This window comes from Loxodonta africana, chromosome 4 (assembly GCF_030014295.1).
Source record: "Loxodonta africana isolate mLoxAfr1 chromosome 4, mLoxAfr1.hap2, whole genome shotgun sequence".
Classification (NCBI taxonomy): Eukaryota; Metazoa; Chordata; class Mammalia; order Proboscidea; family Elephantidae; genus Loxodonta; species Loxodonta africana.
In genome coordinates, this window is record NC_087345.1 from 132,198,574 (window position 1) to 132,219,425 (window position 20,852).

Sequence of the window (20,852 nt, forward strand, 5' to 3'; positions counted from 1 at the left end):
GGAAGTAGAGGCTTGATGAATATTTAGATTTGGAGAATAAGTGATCCAGAGAAGTAAAGTATAACTCTCAGCTTCTGCCTTGGTCAACATAGAAATCATGATGTTATTGAAAGACGTAGACAGTATAGGTTGAGTAGCAGGTTTGAGGTGGAAGATGGTGATTTAAGTTTAGGGCATGTTGAGTTTTTATAACTGTGGGAAACTCAAATGGGCATTTCTAGTGGGAGACATATTTGTCTGAATTTCAGGAGAGAGGCATGAGCTTAGAAGTCATTTACATATAGTTAGCAGTTGAAGCAACATTAATATAGGACATCACTCAAGAAGAGGATTTAGAATGAGTAGAGGGATAAGGTTGGAAGTCTGGGGAGTGCTACATTTTAATGGAGGTGAATAGATGAAGAGGAGCTTTTAAAAGAATGTAAGAAGCAACAGCAAGAGAGATAAACCTGCCAGAAAAGAGTCGTGCACCAAGAGATAAGGGGGAAGTGAACCGGGATCAAGTATTCAGGGAGGTCAAGTAGGAAGAAGACTAGTAAGTGGCCTTTGGACACATCCTCTAAGGGATTACTGACAAACCATTGCAAGGGTGATTTTAGTAGAATGCTGGAAGCAGAAGTCAGAATTTGGTGGGTCAAAGCGCAAATGGAAGGTTAGGAGGGTTGGAAGAGAGAAAAGTCAGTTTCTAGAGGGGGAGGTAATTGAGTTTTTAATTGGAGAGACTTGAGCATGTTGGTATGCTGGGAAATAAGAGCCTGTTGGAATGGCGAGAGGAAAGGAGAGGAAGAGGATAATGTTCTTCTGATCAGTGTTGATGTATCCTTTTCTGATTCCCCATTCTTCAAGCTAACTCAAAATTTCTCAGAATTAGATGAATTGTTCCCCTCAAAGACTCATGGAGTTTGTATCCTCAAATAGGTATATTTTTTGAGCATTTTCTCTTTGCCTCCTTTCCCTCCCATCCCCAGGCTTAGCCTTTGCCTGTATTGTACTCTTAGTATTAAAATGTAATCAGATCCATTCTCATAAAACAGTCATGTGCTCTTTCAACTATGGATCATTCAGCTATTCCTGGAGGAATCTATGGCTTTAAAATCAGTAGGATTAGGATTATGTTGATGGTAGAGTGAGGGGAAATTTTTTCCACAGCCAGGGTTCCTCTGCTCAAGTAACTGGGCCTTTGTAGGTTTTGATTTCTATACAGAATGTAAGAAAGTAACAATTAGGAGCAAAGTCATGATACTACCACGAAAGTGAATGGTCTTTATTCTCTTTTCCAGTTTTCTTTCAAAGGTATTCTCAGTTTTTTAAAGAAATAAAGAATCTAAAAGAAGTGTTTCCTGAAAATTCGATATGTGAGAAAACAAATTTGAATGTGGAAGGTAAAAATTAATGTGTATAATTTATTTGCTTTCTTTACTGTTTAAGTATCCCTAATCAGATAGATGACCCTAAGAAGTTGAGTCTCATGATCATTTTAAGCTACAAGTATAAAAATATATGGGACTTAAAATTTGTATATGTATAACTTTAATTTGTGTAATAAAATACAGCCTCAGTGTGAAAGATTGCAATACTTCTGAATTTCTTCAGCCTTCCCTTCCTTCTGAAATTTCTGTTTACACCTGCTGTCCTGCACACATCAGTTAAAACAATACTCTCTCCTAAAATATCTGATCTGTTTCTACTTTAAGGAAACTTATTGAATGCTCACAAAACATTTATGGAAGAATGCATAAAATGGCTTTTATAGGGTTTTACCGCTGGTAACTGGAATTGAATACATTGAGAAGAGAGAGAAACTTCTCATTTTTACCAATTTAGTTTTGCTTTATGATGAGGATAATGATTTTATTAAGGATGTGAATTTTTTTTTTAACACCTTAAGCTTTATAAAAAAAGAGCAGATCATTATATTTTTTGGTGTAGCCGACATGAATTTCAAGCCATTATTATCTCATATTTTAACTTAACTTTAATTGGGGGAATTGAATCTGTCTTGGGATTCTTTTTTTTTTTTTTTAACTTTATTGTGTTTTAGGTGAAAGTTTACTACACAAATTACTTTCTCATTAAAAAATGTATTCACAAATTGTTTTGTGACATTGGTTGCAGTCCCCACAATGTGTCAGCACTCTTCCCCTTTCCCTTTCCACCGTTGGTTCTCCATGTTCGTATGTCCAGTTTTCCTGTCCCTTCCAGCTTTCTTGTCTTTGCTTTTGAGCAGGTGTTTCCCGTTTGGTCTCACATACTTGATTGAATTAAGAAGCACATTTCTCACGTGTGTTATTTGTTTTATAGGTCTATCTAATCTTTGGCTGAAAGGTGGAGACTTTGGGAGTAACTTCAGCTCTGAGTTATAGGGTATCTGGGGGCTATAGTCTCAGTGGTTCTTTCAGTCACTGTCAGATCAGTAAGCTGGTCTTCTTTTGTGTGTGTGAGAATCTGAATTTTCTTCTACATTTTTCTCCAGCTCTGTCTAGGACCCTCTAATGTGATCTCTGTCAGAGTAGTCAGTGGTGGTAGCCAGGCACCATCTATTTCTTTTGGGCTCGGGTTGATGTAGGCTGTAGTTCATGTGGTCCATTGGTCCTTTGGATTAATATTTTCCTTGTGTCTTCGTTTTTTTTTTTTCATTCTCCTTTGCTCCGAATATGATGGGACCAATAGATGTATGTTAGATGGCCACTTACAGGCTTTTAAGACCCCAGACGCTACTTACCAAAGTAGAATGTAGAACATTTTTTAATAAAGTATGTTACGCGAATTGACCTAGATATTTCTTGAAATCGTGGTCCCCAGCCTGAGCCTCAGTAACTCAGTCTCTCAAGGTGTTTGGATGTGTCTAGGAGGCTTCTATGACTTTGCCTTGGCCAAGTTTTACTGCCTTCCCGTATATTGTTTGTTTTCCTTCCCTTCATCTAACTTAACTTGTCTACTATGTAGTTAGTGATTTCTCCTCTCCACCCTTCCCCTCCCTCATAACCATCAAAGATTTTTTTCTGTGTGTAATCCTTTTCTTGGGTTTTTGTAATAGTGGTCTCATACAATATCTGTCTGGGATTGACTTATTTCATTCAGCGTAATGCCCTCCAGATTCATCCATGTTGTGAGATGTTTCACAGATTCATCATTGTTCTTTATCATTAGGTGGTACTCCATTGTGTGTAAGTACCATAATTGTTTATCCATTCATCTGTTGATGGGCACTTAGGTTGTTTACATCCTTTTGCCATTGTGAGTAATGTGCAAACAACATGGGTGCGCATAGGTTTGTTTGAGTGAGGGCTCTGGTTTCTGTAGGATACATACCTAGGAGTGGAATTGCTGGATCTTATGATATTTCTATTTCTAGCTTTATAAGGAGGTACCATATTGTTTTCCATAGTGGTTACATCATTTTCCATTCCTATCAGTAGTGCATAGGGGTTCCAATCTCCTGGCAACCTCTCCAACCTTTGTTATTTTCTGTTTTATTTTTTTTTTTTATTAGTGTCAGTAATGTCAGGGTGAGATGATATGCCATTGTTGTTTTGATTTGCATTTCTCTAATGGCTAATGATCACCAGCATTTCCTCTTGTGTCTTTTAGCTGCCTGAATGTTTTCTGTGGTGAAGTGTCTGTTCATATCCTTTGCCCATTTTTTAATTAGATTATTTGGCTTTTTTGTTGTTGTTGTTGAGGTGCTGAAGTATCCTATACATTTTAGAGATCAATCCTTGTAGGATGTATTGTAGCCACATTTTTTTTTCCCCAGTCTGTAGGTTCTCATTTTACTGCTTTGGTGAAGTTCTTTGATGACCGTGTCAATTTTAAGGAGTTCCCTGTTGTCTAGTTTATCTTCTGGTGTTTGTGCATGGTTAGTTATGGTTTTCATTGTATTAATGCCATGTATTAAAACCTGTAGCATTGTTTCTATTTTTTTTCTATGATCTTTATCATTTTATGTTTTATACTTAGGTCTTTATCCATTTTCAGTTAGCTTCATTGTCTGGTGTGAGGTATGGGTCCTGTTTCATTTTTTTTTTTTTTTTCACAGATCAACATCCTGTTTTGCCAGGGCTTTTTGCTGAAAAGACTGTCTTTTCCCCATTTAATGGACTTTAGTCCTTTGTCAAAGATCAGCTGACCATACGTGGATGAATTTATCTTTGGGTTTTTGATTCTGTTCCATTGGTTTATGTGTCCGTTGTAACAGTACTAGGGTGTTTTCACTACTGTGGCTGTAGAATAGGTTGTGAGATCAGGTAGTGTGTGGCCTCCTATTTTGTTCTTTATCTTCAACACTGCTTTGCTTATCTGGGGTCTCTTTCCTTTCCATGTAAAGTTGGTGATTAGTTTTTCTGTCTCGTTAAAGACTGCTGTGGGTATTTAGATCGAGATTGCATTATTTCCGTAGATTGCTGTGGGTAGGATTGACATTTTCACAATATTGAGTCTTCCTGTCTATAAGTATCGTGTGTTTTCCCATTTATGCAGGTATCTTTTGGTTTCTTGTAATAGTGTGTATTTTTTAAAATAATTTTTATTGTGCTTTAAGTGAAAGCTTACAGATCAAGTCAGTCTCTCCCATAAAAAATTATGTACACCATGCTACATACTCCCAATTTCTCTCCCCCTAATGAGACTTTTTTTTTTTAATGAGACAGCCCCCTAATAAGACAGCCCACTCTCTCCCTCCACTCTGTCTTTTTGTGTTCATTTTGCCAGCTTCTAACCCCCTCTACCCTCTCAGCACCTCTCCAGGCAGGAGATGCCAACATAGTCTCAAGTGTCCACCTGATCCAAGAAGCTCACTCCCCACCGGCATCCCTCTCCAACCCATTGTCCAGTCCAATCCATGTCTGAAGAGTTGGCTTTGGGAATGATTCTTGTCCTGGGCCAACAGAAGGCCTGGGGGCCATGACCACCGGGGTCCTTCCAGTCTCAGTCAGACCATTAAGTCTGGTCTTATGAGAATTTGGAATCTGCATCCCACTGCTCTCCTGCTCCCTCAGGGGTTCTCTGTTGTGTTCCCTGTCAGGGCAGTCATTGGTTGTAGCCAAGCACCATCTAGTTCTTCTGGTCTCAGGATGATGTAGTCTCTGGTTCATGTGGCCCTTTCTGTCTCTTGGGCTCATAATTACCTTGTGACCTTGGTGTTCTCCATTCTCCTTTGATCCAGGTGGGTTGAGACCAATTGATGCATCTTAGATGGCTGCTTGCTAGTTTTTAAGACCCCAGACGCCACTCACCAAAGTGGGATGGAGAATGTTTTCTTAATAGATTTTATTATGCCAATTGACTTAGATGTCCCCTGAAATCATGGTCCCCAAGCCCCTTCCCCTGCTACACTGGCCTTCAGAGCATTAAGTTTATTCAGGAACCTTCTTTACTTTTGGTTTAGCCCAGTTGTGCTGACCTCCCCTGTATTGTGTGTTGTCTTTCCCTTCATCTAAAGTAGTTCTTATCTACTATTTAATTAGTGAGTACCCCTTTCCCACCTCCCTCCCTCCCCCCTCTCGTAACCACAAAAGAATGTTTTCTTCTCAGTTTAAACTATTTCTCAAGTTCTTGTAATAGTGGTCTTATACAATATTTGTCCTTTTGTAACTGACTAATTTCACTCAGCAAAATGCCTTCAAGATTCCTCCATGTTATGAAATGTTTCACAGATTCCTCACTGTTCTTTATCGATGGGTAGTATTCCATTGTGTGGATATACCATAATGTATCCATTCATCTGTTGATGGGCACCTTGGTTGCTTCCATGTTTTTGGTATTGTAAACAGTGCTGCAATAAACATGGGTGTGCATGTATCTGTTCGTGTAAAGGCTCTCATTTCTCTAGGATATATTATTACAAGGATTGGGATTTGCTGGATCGTATGGTAGTTCTATTTCTAGCTCTTTAAAAAAGCGACAAATCGATTTTGAAAGTGGTTGTACCATTGTACATTCCCACCAGCAATGTGTAAGTGTTCCAATCTCTCCACAGCCTCCCCAACATTTATTATTTTGTGTTTTTTGGATTAATGCCAGCCTTGTTGGAGTAAGATGAAATCTCATTGTAGTTTTGATCTGCATTTCTCTAATGGCTAATGATCGTGAACATTTCCTCATATATCTGTTAGCTACCTGAATGTCTTTTTTAGTGAAGTGTCTTTTGCCCATTTTTTAATTGGGTTATTTGTCTTTTTGTATTTGAGTTTTTGCAGTATCATGTAGATTTTAGAGATCAGGCACTGATCAGAAATGTCATACCTAAAAACTTTTTCCCAGTCTGTAGGTAGTCTTTTTACTCTTTTGGTGAAGTCTTTGGATGAGCATAGGTGTTTGATTTTTAGGAGCTCCCAGTTATCTAGTTTTTTTTTCTGCATTCTTAATAATGTTTTGTATACTGTTTATGTCATGTGTTAGGGCTCCTAACATCCCTATTTTTTCTTCCGTGATCTTTATCATTTTAGATTTTATATTTAGGTCTTTGATCCATTTTGAGTTAGTTTTTGTGCATGGAGTGAGGTATGGGTCTTTTTTCATTTTTTTGCAGATGGATATCCAGTTATGCCTTTTGTTAAAAAGACTGTCTTTTCCCCATTTAACTGTTTTGGGGCCTTTGCCAAATATCAACTGCTCATATGTAGATTAATTTATGTCTGGATTCTCAATTCTGTTCCATTTGTCTAGGTATCTGTTGTTGTACCAGTACCAGGCTGTTTTCACTACTGTGGCAGTATAATAGGTTCTAAAATCGGGTAATTAAGGCCTCCCACTTTGTTCTTCTTTTTCAGTAATGCCTTATTTATCCAGGGCCTCTTTCCCTTCCATATGAAGTTGGTGATTTGTTTCTCCATCTCATTAAAGAATTTCATTGGTATTTGGATCGGAATTGCATGAGAGGTATAGATCGCTTTTGATAGAATAGACATTTTATAACGTTAAGTCTTCCTTTCCACAAGCAAGGTATGCTTTTCCACTTATGTAAGTCTGTTTTGGTTTCTTGCAGAAGCGTACTGTAGTTTTCTTTGTATAAGTCTTTTACATCTCTGGTAAGATTTATTCCTAAGTATTTTATCTTCTCGGGGGCTACTGAAAATGGGATTGATTTGGTGATTTCCTCTTCTTCATATGTTTATCTTGTATCCCGATACTCTGCTGAACTCTTGTATTAGTTTCGATAGTTTTCTTGAGGATTCCTTAGGGTTTTCTGTGCATAAGATCATGTCAGCTGCAAATAGAGATACTTTTACTTCTTCCTTGCCAATCTGGATGCCCTTTATTTCTTTATCTAGCCTAATTGTTCTGTGTAGGACCTCCAAAACAATGTTGAATAAGAGCGGTGATAAAAGGCATCCTTGTCTGGTTCCCAATCTCAACGGGAATGTTTTTAGGCTCTCTCCATTTAGGATGATGTTGGCTGTTGGCTTTGTATAAATGCCCTTTATTATGTTGAGGAATTTTCCTTCTATTCCTATTTTGCTTAGGGTTTTTATTATGAATGGTTGTTGAACTTTGTCAAATGCCTTTCCTGCATCAATTGATAAAACCATGTGATTATTGTCTTTTGTTCTATTTATGTGGTGGATTGCATTAATTGTTTTTCTAATGTTGAACCATCCGTGCATAAAAAAAATTTTTTTTTATGCATACCTGGTATGAATCTTACTTGGTCATGGTGAATAATTTTTTTGATATGTTGTTGAGTTCTATTGGCTAGAATTTTGTTAAGGATTTTTGCATCTACATTCATGAGGAATAGGTCTATAATTTTCTTTTCTTGAGGTGTCTTTACCTGGTTTTGGTATCAGGGATATGGTGGCTTCATAGAATGAGTTTGGTAGTATTCTGTCCTTTTCTATGCTCTGAAATACCTTTAGTAGTAGTGGTGTTAAGTGTTCCCTGAAAGTTTGGTAGAACTCTGCAGTCAAGCCGTCCGGACCAGGGCTGTTTTTGTTGGGAGTTTTTTGATGACCTTTTCAATCTCTTCTTTTGTTATGGGTCTATTTAGTTGTTCTACATCTGTTTGTGTTAGTTTAGGTAGGTAGTGTGTTTCTAGGAATTCATCCATTTCTTCTAGGTTTTCAAATTTGTTTGAGTACAGTTTTTCATAGTAATCTGATATGATTCTTTTTATTTCAGTTGGATCTGTTGTAATATTGCCCATCTCATTTCTTTTTGGGTTATTTGCTTCCTCTCCTGTTTTTCTTTTGTCAGTTTGGCTAGTGGTTTATCAATTTTGTTGATTTTTTCAAAAAACCAGCTTTTGGTCTTGTTAATTCTTTCAATTGTTTTTCTGTGTTCTATTTCATTTAGTTCAGCTCTAATTTTTATTATTCGTTTTCTTCTGGTGCCTGTGGGTTTCTTTTGTTGCTCTATTCTAGTTGTAGGGATAGTTCTTCGATTTTGGCTCTTTCTTCTTTTTGGATGTGTGCATTTATTGATATAAATTGGCCTCTGAGCACTGCTTTTGCTGTGTCCCAAAGGCTCTGATAGGAAGTGTTTTCATTCTCATTGGATACTCTGAATTTCTTTATTCTATGCTTTATGCCTTCTATAATCCAGTCTTTTTTTGAGCAGGGTATTGTTCAGCTTCCAAGTGTTTGATTTCTTTTCCCTGCTTTTCCTGATATTGATTTTCACTTTTATGGCCCTATGGGCAGAGAAGATGCTTTGTAATATTTCTATGCTTTGGATTCTGCTAAGGCTTGCTGTATGACCTAATATGTGGTCTATTCTAGAGAATGTTCCATGTGCACTAGAAAAGAAAGTATACTTGGTTGCTGTTGGGTGGAGTGTTCTGTATATGTCTATGAGGTCAAGTTGGTTGATTGTGGCATTTAGATCTTCCATGTCTTTATTGAGCTTCTTTCTGGATGTCCTGTCCTTTACCGAAAATGGTGTGTTGAAGTCTCCTGCTATTACTGTGGAGCTGTGTATCTCACTTTTCAATGCTGATAGAGTTTGTTTTATGTATCTTGCGGCCCTGTCATTGGGTGCATAAATATTTCATATGGTTATATCTTCTTGGTGTGTTGTCCCTTTAGTCATTATATAGTGTCCTTCCTTTTCTTTTCTGATGGATTTAACTTTAAAGTCTATTTGTCAGAAATTAATATTGCCACTTCTGCGTTTTTTCATTGTTGTTTGCTTGATATATTTTTTTCCATCCTTTGAGTTTTAGTTTGTTTGTGTCTCTAAGTCTAAGGTGTGTCTCTTGTAGGCAGCATATAGACAGATGTTGTTTTTTAATTCATTCTGCCACTCTCTGTCTGTTTATTGGTGCATTTCGTCCATTTACATTCAGGGTAATTATGGATAGGTATGAATTTAGTGCTATCATTTTGATGTCTTTTTTTGTGTGTTGTTGACAGCTTCTTTTTCCCACTTAATTTTATTTGCTGAGTAGATTATCTTTGTATAGTGTCCTTTCCACATATTTGTTGTTTTTGATTTTGTTTCTGCTGAGTCTTTATTTTTTTTCTTGTATTTTATTTTGATGAGTAGGTAGTTTGTTTCCTTTGTGGTTACCTTATTATTCACCCGTATTTTTCTAAATTTAAACATAACTTTTATTTCTTTGTATGCCGTATCTTCCTCTCCATATGGAAGGTGTATGATTATATTTCTTAGTCCCTCTTTATTATTCTAATGTTGTCTTCTTTTATGTAATAACATCGCTGTTACCCTGTTTTGAGCTTTTTTTTTTTTAATATAATCTTGCTTTGTTTTTTTGGATTTCTCTGTTTGGTTTGAGTTCTGGTTGCTCTACCCAGTGTTCTAGCCTTGGGTTGATACCTGATGTTATTGATTTTCTAACCAAAGAACTCCCTTTAGTATTTCTTGTAGTTTTGGTTTGGTTTTTATGAATTCCCTAAACTTGTGTTTATCTGGAAATGTCTTAATTTCACTTTCATATTTAAGAGACAGGGTTGCTGGATATATGATTCTTGGCAAGCAATTTTTTTCCTTCAATTTTTTAGATATGTCATTCCATTGCCTTCTTGCCTGCATGGTTTCTGCCGAGTAGTCCAAGCTTATTCTTATTGGCTCTCCTTTTTAAAAATTCTTTTATCTGATTTTTCTTGAAATATATTAGTGCCAAGTGATTTATCTTCGAGTTCCAAAATTCTAGCTTCTACTTGCTCAATTCTGCTCCTCTGGCTTTCTACTGAGTTGTCTATTTCTGTAATTTTATTGTTAATCTTCTGAATTTCTGATTTCTGCCTGTTTGTGGATTTTTCCAGTTTATTAAACTTTTCATTACGTTCCTAAATAATCTTTCTAATTTCTTCAATTGCTTTATCTGTGTGTTCCTTTGCTTGTTCTGTGTATTGTCTCATTTCCTTCCTGATGTCTTGAAGGGTTCTGTATATTAAAGTTTTGTATTCTGCATCTGGTAATTCCAGGAATGTACTTTCATCAAAAGATCCCTGGATTCTTTGTTTTGAGAGCCTGCTGAGGTGATCATGGTCTGCTTCTTTATGTGACTTGATACTGACTGTTGTCTCTGAGCCATCTATAAGTTATTGTATTCATTTATGCTTGCTTGCTGTGTCATAGCTTCTTGCTTTTTTTTTTGTTTTGATATACCCCTATGGATTGCTTGAGTGAGCTAGCTTGATTATTTTCACCTTTGGAGCTCTGGTATCCTGTCCCCAGATGGCTAGAGCTGTTATCAGGTATATAAGTCTAGGAGTCCCTTCAGTTTTCTTGTATGAATTCAGCTCAGGTTTCCAGGTAGCTGATCATCAAGTGTGTGGTACAGGCTCTGTCCTACAGTCTCAGAGGGGCAGGGGTGATTGATTTATATACCAGTATCTGATTGCAGCAGGGGGTCATGCTCTGAACAATGTAGCGGGCTGAAAACCAACCTCCGAGTGTCTCTGAAGAAAGCGTGTCCCTGTTCCCTAGAGTGTACAGGTGGGCAGGTTCTGCAGATGGACCATGGGCACCCAATGTTTTTGGTTGTAAGGACTGGGAGGTACTAGTTATCTTTGAACTCGTGACGTGGGTGGCTGGGTGACCTGAGTGGAGCTACCAGCACTCAGTCCCTTATGTCGGTAGGTGGGGACCTTGTTTAATAGGCAAAGCAATGTCAAACATCAAACACCCACCTCTCCACCACATAGCTGAAATGGTTGGAGTCTGCTAATGAGGGCCTATTCTCCTGAAATAGGCCCACACATGTCCATGCAGAAGGGAAAGGTCCTCAATGTCCATGGACGGTTTATGCCTGGACAGTATGTGCTTCTGTCCTGAGCTCCCCTGGATAGTGGAGCTAGCAAATTATCTTTTCCCCCAAATGCAAATTTTTTCCTTTCCTAAGGCCAGGAGGATGGCTCTAGGTGCTCAACAGGGCCTATCTCAGGCTCAGGGAATTCAGCCGCTGAAGCCGATTTGTGGGTCGGGGGGGGGGGGGGGCGCGTTAAAATATACGCAAGTACTTAGCTTTTGCCGAGAGAGCCATTCTTCTCAGGTTCTGTAGGTGTCAGTGGAGTGTGTGGCGGGCTGCTTCTCCCTGAGGAAACTGCGGTCGAACGCTAGTATCAGCCAGCCACCTCCGCCACTGCCGCCCCCCCGGGAATGGTGCCTCAGGGCTCCCCACGATTCAGGTCCAGTAACTCCTCTCCACTTCTGAGCAGTCTCTTCCTCCCCTTACCCCTCAGTTCATTGTCATGCTTGCCTTTGAAGCTCAGGGCTCCCAGCCTGTCACAAATATACTCATTTCACTTGTTTTTTTCGGGTCTTTGTTGTAAAGAGGGCTCGCCGGAAGTGTCTGTCCATTCCTCCATCTTGGCTCTGCCTCTGTAATATGTTTTGTTGTTTTCTTTGTATAGGTCTTTTACATCCCTGGTTAAGTTTATTTTTAAATATTTTGTGTTTTTAGGGGCTAGCATAAATGATATTGTTTCCCTGATATCCTTTTTGAAGTTCCCTTTGTTGATGTATAGGAATCTGACTTGAGTGTCCAACCTTTCAGATAGCAGCCAAACACATTAACCATTTGCACCACCCAGAGATTCCAGAACCTTCAGTACAATGTTAAATTGATACGGAAATAATAGCAGGCACCCTCATGTTGTTCCTGATTTCCAAAGAAAAGCTTCAATATTTTATCATTAATAACAATGATTGGTGTAGATCTTTTGGAAATGCATTTTATCATATTAATGAAGTTCCCCTATTGCTGGTTAACCAGTTTCCATGAGTTGATTCTGACTCATAGCAACTTCATATGGTGTCAAAGTAGAACTGTGCTCCATAGGGTTTTCAGTAGCTAATTTTATGGAAGTAGGTCAACAGGCCTTTATTTGAGGTGCCTCTGTGTGGGTTGGAACCTCCGACTTTTGGTTAGCAGCTGACCATGTTAACCACTTGCACCACTCAGGGACTCTTAAGAGTCTATTTTTTAATTTAACTCATGAATGAATGTTGGATTTTAAACAAGTGCTCCTCTGCATTCATTGAGTGCAAACATAAGACATTTGTTATTTTAAACTATAGTCAACTTTCTTTGAAATTGATCCATATAGTTATCATTTTCTTTGACCTTTGTTTGTTCATTGGCTTCTTCCTTCCTTTCTTTTTTCTTCCTTCCTTTCTTCTTTCCATCTCATGCCTTTCAACTGAGTTCATTTTCTTTTTGCCAGAAGTAAATCCTTTATGTCTCCTTTTGGAAACTCTATTTTGTTCATCTGATAATATCTTCAGTTTGACCTCTTCTCGAGTGGCATTGTCCCCTAGGATTTAATTCTAGATTGGTATTTATTTTCTTTCAGTGTATTGAAGATAACGTTCTACTTTCTTCTGGCTTTTTCTAGTTTTTGAGAAGTCAGCTGCCAATCTATTTGTTGTTCAAGTCTGTATGCCTTTTTCTTTGTTTGCTTTTAAGATTATCTCTTTGTTTTTGTTTTTCTGCCACTTCTAGACAATTTATTGAGATGTAGTTTCTTTTATTCTTTTTTTGGAGTCCATTTAATGTTTTTGAATCTGTAGATGAATGTTGTTCATCATTTCGGAAAAAAATTTCAGCTAATTATCTCTTCAAATATTGCCTTAGCATCCTTTATTGTGTTTTTTCACAGTGCTTCTTTTTACCATTGTGCTTCTTTCAATTTGATCTTCATTTCTGTCATGGTTTTGTTTTGCTTTTACTTCTTTCCTGAGTTGTGTCTGTTCACATTTTTTTCCCTGGGGGCATAATGGTTAAGAGTTCAGTTGGTAACCAAAAGTTGGCAGTTCAAATCTACCAGGTGCTACTTGGAAACCCTATGAGGTAGTTCTACTCTGTCCTATAGGGTTGTTATGAGTTGGAATCGACTTGACAGCAATGGGTTTGGTTTTTGGTTTTATTGTCTTATTATATCTCCCCTAGTTCTATTTCTATGTTGTGACCTTCATAGACGCGATAGCCTCAAGCCTCAATAAGTTGCTTGTTTTAAAAATCATAATGAAATTGTTGTTCCCATTTACCATCGGCTCCATGGCAGTATCTTTCTGGTGAGTTTTTTAATCTGTTGAGAAATCTTGCTGCTCTTCCTGTTATTGTTTTGCCATAGAGTTCTTCCTACAAATTTGATTTATCTACATGGTTATTTTCTGAGCTGACTTATGTCAAGAGAGTGAGTGCTTTTGCTGCTTCTTATCCTCTTTCTCTGGAATTTCTGGTTGTCAAAGGACTCTCACCCCTCTTGTGACAACTTAGTGCCACTTATGAAGCTCAAGAATCATCCTTCACACAAAAGTCTCTGTGTGAAGCAGCCCAATTACTGGTTTCCTCATGGCATTTTCTGTGTCCTCTGAGAGTCTGGTTACTTAGTTAAGAGATTTTTTCCCACCATTCTGGACATCCTTTGGGACTGAATTCTCTCCCTGTGCAGATGATCTCATGGTGAGGAGGAAACATAATAATAACAGTTATGGTAACTGTTTCTCACATTTTATATCACATCAGTTTTCAAAGTGCTTGTATATATTACTTTGATCCTCAGGAAGCAGACTCAGGGCAGATATTTTTGCTAGGTGTAGAATACTGGATTTTCTTCTTTTCTTTAGCCCTTGGAGAATATTGTGCGACTTTGTTCTGGCCTCCATAGTTTCTGATGGGAAATCTTCTATCATTCTAATTGTTTTTTCCCTATAGATAAAGTGTTGTTTTTCTCTGGCTGCTGTCAAAGTTTTTTTCACAGGGCTCTTGTGCAAAACTTGGTTAATTTAGAAAGCCTTTAAAAATAATTTGGAATTTCAACAAAAATGCTTTTATTTTTAATTCTACTTGATGATTCTGGATAGATTCCAGGAAGAGAAGTGAATACTGGAAGTTGGACTTGCCAATGAGCATATAAAGGAAACCCCAGGGTTAATTGCATGACTATGGCTTTAATAGGGTTCAAGTGTTTTGCTAGATATTCAAGTTTACCTCATATTCTTTTTGGTAGAAGATAGGCTACTGATAAATTAAATGGTTGCTATAAGTTTCAGAAGTTTAAATATGGTGATCTTGGCATGGAGTTCTTTGGGCTTATTCTCTCTGGGGTTCTCTCAGCATCTTGAATCTGTAGGCCTATGTTGATTTCCAAATTTAGGACATTTTCAGCCATTATATCTTTGAGTGTTTTTCAGCCCCATCTTCTTTCTCCTCTCCTTTTGAGGCTCAGATAGTGTGAATGTTAGATCTTTTGTTAGTCCTACAGGTCCCTGAGATTCTGTTCTTTTCATTCCATTTCCTCTCTGCTGTTTGGATAGAAAATTTCTATACTTTTGTCCTCCATTTCACCAATGCTTTCCTGTGTTGTCTCCATTCTGTTGTTGAGCCCAACCACTGAATTTTTTTTTCTTATTTAGGTTACTGTATTTTTTCATTCTAAAATTTCATTTAGGTCTTTTTTATATCATCTATGTCTTTATTTCTTTGCTGAGTCTTTCTGTTTCTTTCACACTCTGTTATTGAAAAAAAATTTTTTTTAATCATGATTGCATTTAAATCTTTGCCAGATAATTCTACATTTTTGTCATCTTGGTCTTTGCATCTATTATGGATTCAATTGTGTCTCTGAAAAATATGTGTTATAAATCATAACCTCTATGCCTGTGGTTATAATCCAATTTGGGCATGAGTTGTCTTTGTTATGTTAATGAGGCAGGATTAGTGTAGATTGTTCTTAAGTCAATATCTTTTGAGATATAAAAGAGATTAAACAAGCAAGCAGAGATGGGGAAAGATTGATGCCAAGCTGCAAGGATAGCTGGAAGGAACCAGGAAACAGAAGCTGAAGATAGAAGACCTTCCCCGAGAACTGACAGAGAGAGAAAGCCTTGCCCTAGAAATGATGCCCTGAATTGACAATTCTGGCCTGTGAGAAAATAAATTTTTGTTTGTTAAAGTCACTCACTTGTGGTATTTCTGTTATAGCAGCACTGGATAACTAAGAAGACATCTATTGATTATCTTTTTTCATTTAGCTTGAGATCTTCTTGGTCTTGGTTTGATGAGCACTTTTCTATTGAAATCTGGATATTTTAAGTTTATGTTATGAATCTCTAAATCTTATTTAAACTGTCTTTTTTAGCTGACTTTTTCTGACACTACCTGACAGGGATAAAGGGCCTCTACCTTGTTGTTGCCAGATGGTGGTAGAATTTCAGGTTCCCCACTCAGCCTGTGTTGACATCTAAGGAGTGAGGGATCCTTATTACTGCTGGGTGAGAGTGGAAATTCTGCTCTCCATGTGGCCTCCACTGATATTGCTGTGAGCGTATTCACTTTACTTCTGGGCATGGCAAAAGTCCTGACTCTTCCCTAGGCCTTCTTTGACACCAACTCAGTGAGTAACTGGAGGGGTGCCTCATTACTGCCAGGTTGGAGTGGAAGTCCAGGTTCCCCACATGATCTGAAGTGACAGTGCAGGGTAGGGAGGTCTCCTAACTGACTATGGAAATAAATATCTCACTCCCTACTTGACCTTCTCTGACACCACCTTGGTGGGGGTCTGGGGGCACCTTATTACAGCCTCACAAGGGTGGAAGGCTGGCTTCACATTTATCCTTTACTGAAATGGAGGTCACAGTCCTCCTCCCCCTCCCCCACCTGCTCCTCTGTGATCTTTGGTGGTAATAGAGTGGTTATTGTCTAGAAGTTTTATGTCTTGCTAGACTGCCCCTTTCATAGTTCTTTGGATACAGTAAGAAGGCACTTTTTGTGCCCTGCTTTTTTTTTGTCTGCCCCTGTTGATGTTCCTGGGTCACTGCATCTTCAGCTCAAAGTCTGGGATTATGCGGCAAAGAGAAACTGCTGGGAACTCACCAGTGTGTCATTCCTCAGGTCCCAAGGTCCCTAGCAAGTCTGCTGTCTTTTACAGCCTTTTTTTAAAATTTTATGTCAAGAATGTTTAGTTGTACTTAGTGAGAAGAGTAGGGAAAAGTATGTCTACTCCATTTTCCCAAAAGCAGCAGTCTCCTTTGGTGCTTTATTTTAATACTATGAACACTTTAAAAATTACTTTGCTTACATTGCACTTGTATGTCCCTCTTCCCAATACAGGGAACGGTTGGGGTTGCTGCCCAGAGAATTGGATGGTATCTAATACCAGCTGCTACTTCATTTCTTCTGAAGCAAAAACTTGGGCTGAGAGTGAGAAGAACTGCACTGGGATGGGAGCTCATCTCCTGGTGATCAACACCGAGGAGGAACAGGTACTTTCTAATGGACCATGAAGCAGGAGCCCTGCCTGGGGTTTGTCCATTTCGGTTGGCTGAGAGGAGGTTTTATTGTTCTGGGATGTTGGTGCTGTGGCAGAAGGCTTTTAGGAAAGCAAATAGGAGAGTCTCCTAAGCCTTTATGCTCTACAGCTTCTTCCTGCTTTAATAAAACCTTCCTCAAAAGAAATTGGGGCATTTAAGATGTAACATGTGGGAGGTGAGTGAAAGGATGAGAAAATTTCAGTCTGAAATATCAGTTTGTTCTTTCAACAAGTAGATGTCTTATACTTCATTCACTACTTAACAAAGAAGGGGTATTAAGTGGAATAGAGAAATAAAGTTGAACCTTGAGAATCACAATTGACAGAAATGAAGTTAAAGCATCTCTGAAGTTATGAAAGAAAAAGTTATTAAATCTGTGAACATTGTCTCATGCACAACTTTGAAGAACACCATTTCTTAGAGAAGAAAAGCATGAAAGTGGGTATGAGATTAGAATTCAGTCTGATCATGGTTAGGACTCTCCCTTGGGTTTATAAGTGATGTATTTGATCCTGCCCTGCTCAGTCATAGAAGTCCTGTGTTCATGGTCAGAGGCCATATGATTTTTCCTGGTTTCTGTTCTTTTCTTCTCTTTTCTCAAAGGCCGTGAGAAACTCAGTACAGCGTAAGTACTCTACAGTCTCTGAGTCCTTTCTTTTCTTCTCTCAGCTATTCATAACTCAGAAGCTGGATAGAAAGTCTGCTTACTACATGGGGCTGTCAGAACCCAAATGGATGTACCAGTGGCAGTGGGTAGATCAGTCATCATACAAAATAAATATCACGTGAGTATAGAATTCAATAAAGAACCCTGAATCCTGAGCCATACTGGGCTATTCCATCTCTCAGCTACTATTAAACAGCAACAGCAACAAAAAACAACTTTATTTTTTTTCTAAACCAAGGTCCATTTGATACCGGTATCTGTGCTTTTAACCACTTTATATGTCTAAATAAAACAAAAAATTCATGTCATTTAAGATCATAATTAATTAATAAGATTTAATATTTGTCATAAAGCAAAAATATTAAATTCTGATAATCTTATTACAACTATTTATGTAGTTTTTTAAAGAATTTTAAAGTACATTAGAATATATTACCACCTTTGGTCTTCATATCACCTGTGTAAAATACATATGCACGGTACTCAATCTCCATTTTTTAGATAGGAAACCTGAGACTCAGGGAAATTAAATTACTTGTCCATGATAATCGGGAGGAAGGAACAGATACAGAGATCTTAACTAGTTCTGCAGACTTCAAAAGCAATGCATAAAGAACAAAGTGTATTGATACTTGGAACCAGAGGGAAATCTTTTAATTACTTAAGGAAGCCCTATGGGACTGGTAGACCCACGGGAACAGGACAGAAGGATAAACAAGTAGATGAGAGCCTCTGGGATAGCTGGTAGAAGGATGTTTAATGTGTTCTGAATTGCTTAAGGTGGCAGAATACTGGGTGATGTGAGCACAGTTTTCAAGAGCAATGTCAGTGACATAGATGAAGGAGAAGTTGCTTAAACTTGAGGGTTTTGCAAAAGGAGGCAGCATCTTCTATTAAACCCATTGTCTTACACGGAATATCTATGTGCCCACACTTATTGTTCATCTATATTTTTAACCATATCTCCAAGATTCTACACATGTGTGTAATTATTTAATAATGTCTATTAAATTGACTTCCTATATCCTATATCATGTCAGTACATGATACAGAAAAGAGACATGAATTTTTTAGCTAAGTTTGACAGATTGAAAGACAAATGTCATTGTTTTCCAGTAGAAAACAATGTTTACCATATAAGTGAATAAAGGCATTTTAAATGTGAGATTGGATGTATCTGACTTGAACCTCACACTATTCCACCCTAGCCCCTTTAGTCTCTAAGCCATCAAAGCATAGTTTGAAGAAGTAGCCTCATTGTTTTTCTCTCTTTCAGATTCTGGCATCCTGGTGAATCCAATAATCATAAAGAGCATTGTGTTTTTATAAGTTTTCTTAATGGAAAATGGGGCTGGAATGCTGCCTCTTGTGATATGCCTCAAAAGTCAATTTGTGAGATGATGAAGATCTACTTATGAATGGAACATTCTCCATGGACATGTGGTTGGATTGGCATCTACCATGAAAGGAATATCTAATTTTCTCTTTTTGTTCATGCGTGTGTAAATCTTGTGTGAGGGATGTCCACAGAATTTTTCAGAAGGCTGTCACCTATTCCACTTAAGCTAGAATCAGTTCACACATTCATTCATCCATAAAACATCCATCTATTGAGCATTTTCCATGTTTCAGAGGCTTTACTAGAGACCCCTTTTATGGACACGTGGAGGGAGCATGAGCTTCCTTTCCTAATTTCTGTCTGACTGCTAAGGGATTAGTTACAGATATAATTTGATCTGATTCCTCTTCCTGGGTAGCTTTTTTTTTTAATGAACTGGTCAAAAGCAAAAGAAAACTAGTCATTACTTTTAGCTTCTCTCGGGCAGATTTATTGCTTTTAACTATAAGCATATTATGTAACAGGAGGAATACAATACACATCAATTTAGGGTAAGTTCCAGCTTTGGCCCAGGAGACTCTTTGGGCTTCTTAACATTCTCTATTCGGTCTTGGCATTTAACATCAAGCGCAGACAAAGGAAAATTAGAGATTGAACATTAGAGAACTAGAGGTCACTGCTGATGAGTTGATCTATAGAATTACATTCTTCCAATATTCTGGTAATTCTTTGGTTCAGTTCTATAGTTTCTGTCCATGGATTCCCACTCAAAATGGCCCTTAGTTTTTTTTGTTCCCCTTTTTACTAAAGTTCTTACCTATCATTTTCTTACTCCTAAAATATAAAATTTATGTACAACATAGCCTGTAATTTATTGTCTTTGTCCAGCGATTATAATTGATTATGACAAAGTTGGTCCCAACCATGGCTGTACTTGTATACCCATATACAGTTCCTAAAGTGACCTCCTGAGATTATGCCCTGGTCATGTTGATGCAACTGAGTCTTTCATTTGCCACTTTCCCCCTAAGTGTACTGGATGATAGTTATTTTTATAGAGGTCTGATCTTACTCATTATATGTAGAATTTATCAGTTTAACTCTTGGAGAGCAACTTACAGATTTCTGGGGGAATTTCATTTTACTTTTTTTTTTTTTTTTTTAAATTTTTATTAAGCTTCAAGTGAACATTTACATTTCCAATCAGTCTGTCACATGTAGGTTTACATACATCTTACTCCCTTCTCCCACTTGCTCTCCCCCTATTGAGTCAGCCCTTACAGTCTCTCGTTTCGTGCCAATTTTACCTTCTTCCATCTCTCTCTATCTTCCCATCCCCCCTCCAGTCAAGAGTTGCCAACACACTCTCCCGTGTCCACCTGATTTAATTAGCTCGCTCTTCATCAGTATCTCTCTCCCCCCCACTGACCAGTCCTTTTCATGCCTGATGATTTGTCTTCGGGGTTGGTTCCTGTCCTGTGCCATCAGAAGTTCTGGGGAGCATTGTCTCTGGGATTCCTCTAGTCGCAATCATACCATTAGGTGTGGTCTTTTAATGAGAATTTGGGGTCTGTATCCCATTGGTCTCCTGCTCCCTCAGGAGTTGTCTCTTGTGCTCCCTGACAGGGCAGACATCGATTGTGGCCGGGCACCAACTTGTTCTTCTGGTCTCAGGATATTGTAGGTCTCTGGTTCAAGTGGCCCTTTCTGTCTCTTGGGTTCTTAGTTGTCGTGTGACCTTGGTGTTCTTCCTTTGCCTTTGCTCCCGGTGGGTTGAGACCAATTAATGTATTTTAGATGGCTGCTTGTTGGCATTTAGGACCCCAGGTGCCACAATTCAAAGTGGGATGCAGAGTGTTTTCATAATAGAATTATTTTGCCCATTGATTTAGAAGTCCTCTCAAACCAAGTTCCCCAGACCCCAGCCCCTGCTTCGCTATCCTTTGAAGCTTTCATTTTATCTCGGAAACCTCTTTACTTTTAATCCTGTCCAATTAGGCTGACCTTCCTTGTTTTGAGTGTTGTCTTTCCCTTCACCCAAAGCAGTTCCCATCTACAGATTGATCAATAAAAAGCCCTCTCCCTCCCTCCCTCCCTCCCTCCCCCCTTTGTAACCACAAAAGTATG

The 20,852-nt window shown here is 38.2% G+C and overlaps 1 protein-coding gene across 1 annotated transcript in view; it reads left to right on the forward strand.

Moving 5' to 3' along the window:
- The window catches only part of LOC100654125 (C-type lectin domain family 4 member A-like), a 94,514-nt gene extending 74,651 nt beyond the window's left edge, over positions 1–19,863 (forward strand). Inside the window, exons 7-9 of the mRNA XM_010590917.3 lie at positions 16,520–16,671; positions 17,389–17,504; positions 18,663–19,863. Coding sequence (XP_010589219.1) covers positions 16,520–16,671; positions 17,389–17,504; positions 18,663–18,804 — 410 coding nt within the window. The 3' untranslated portion in view covers positions 18,805–19,863. The remainder of the gene's footprint in view (positions 1–16,519; positions 16,672–17,388; positions 17,505–18,662) is intronic.
- The last annotated feature ends 989 nt before the right edge of the window (positions 19,864–20,852 follow it).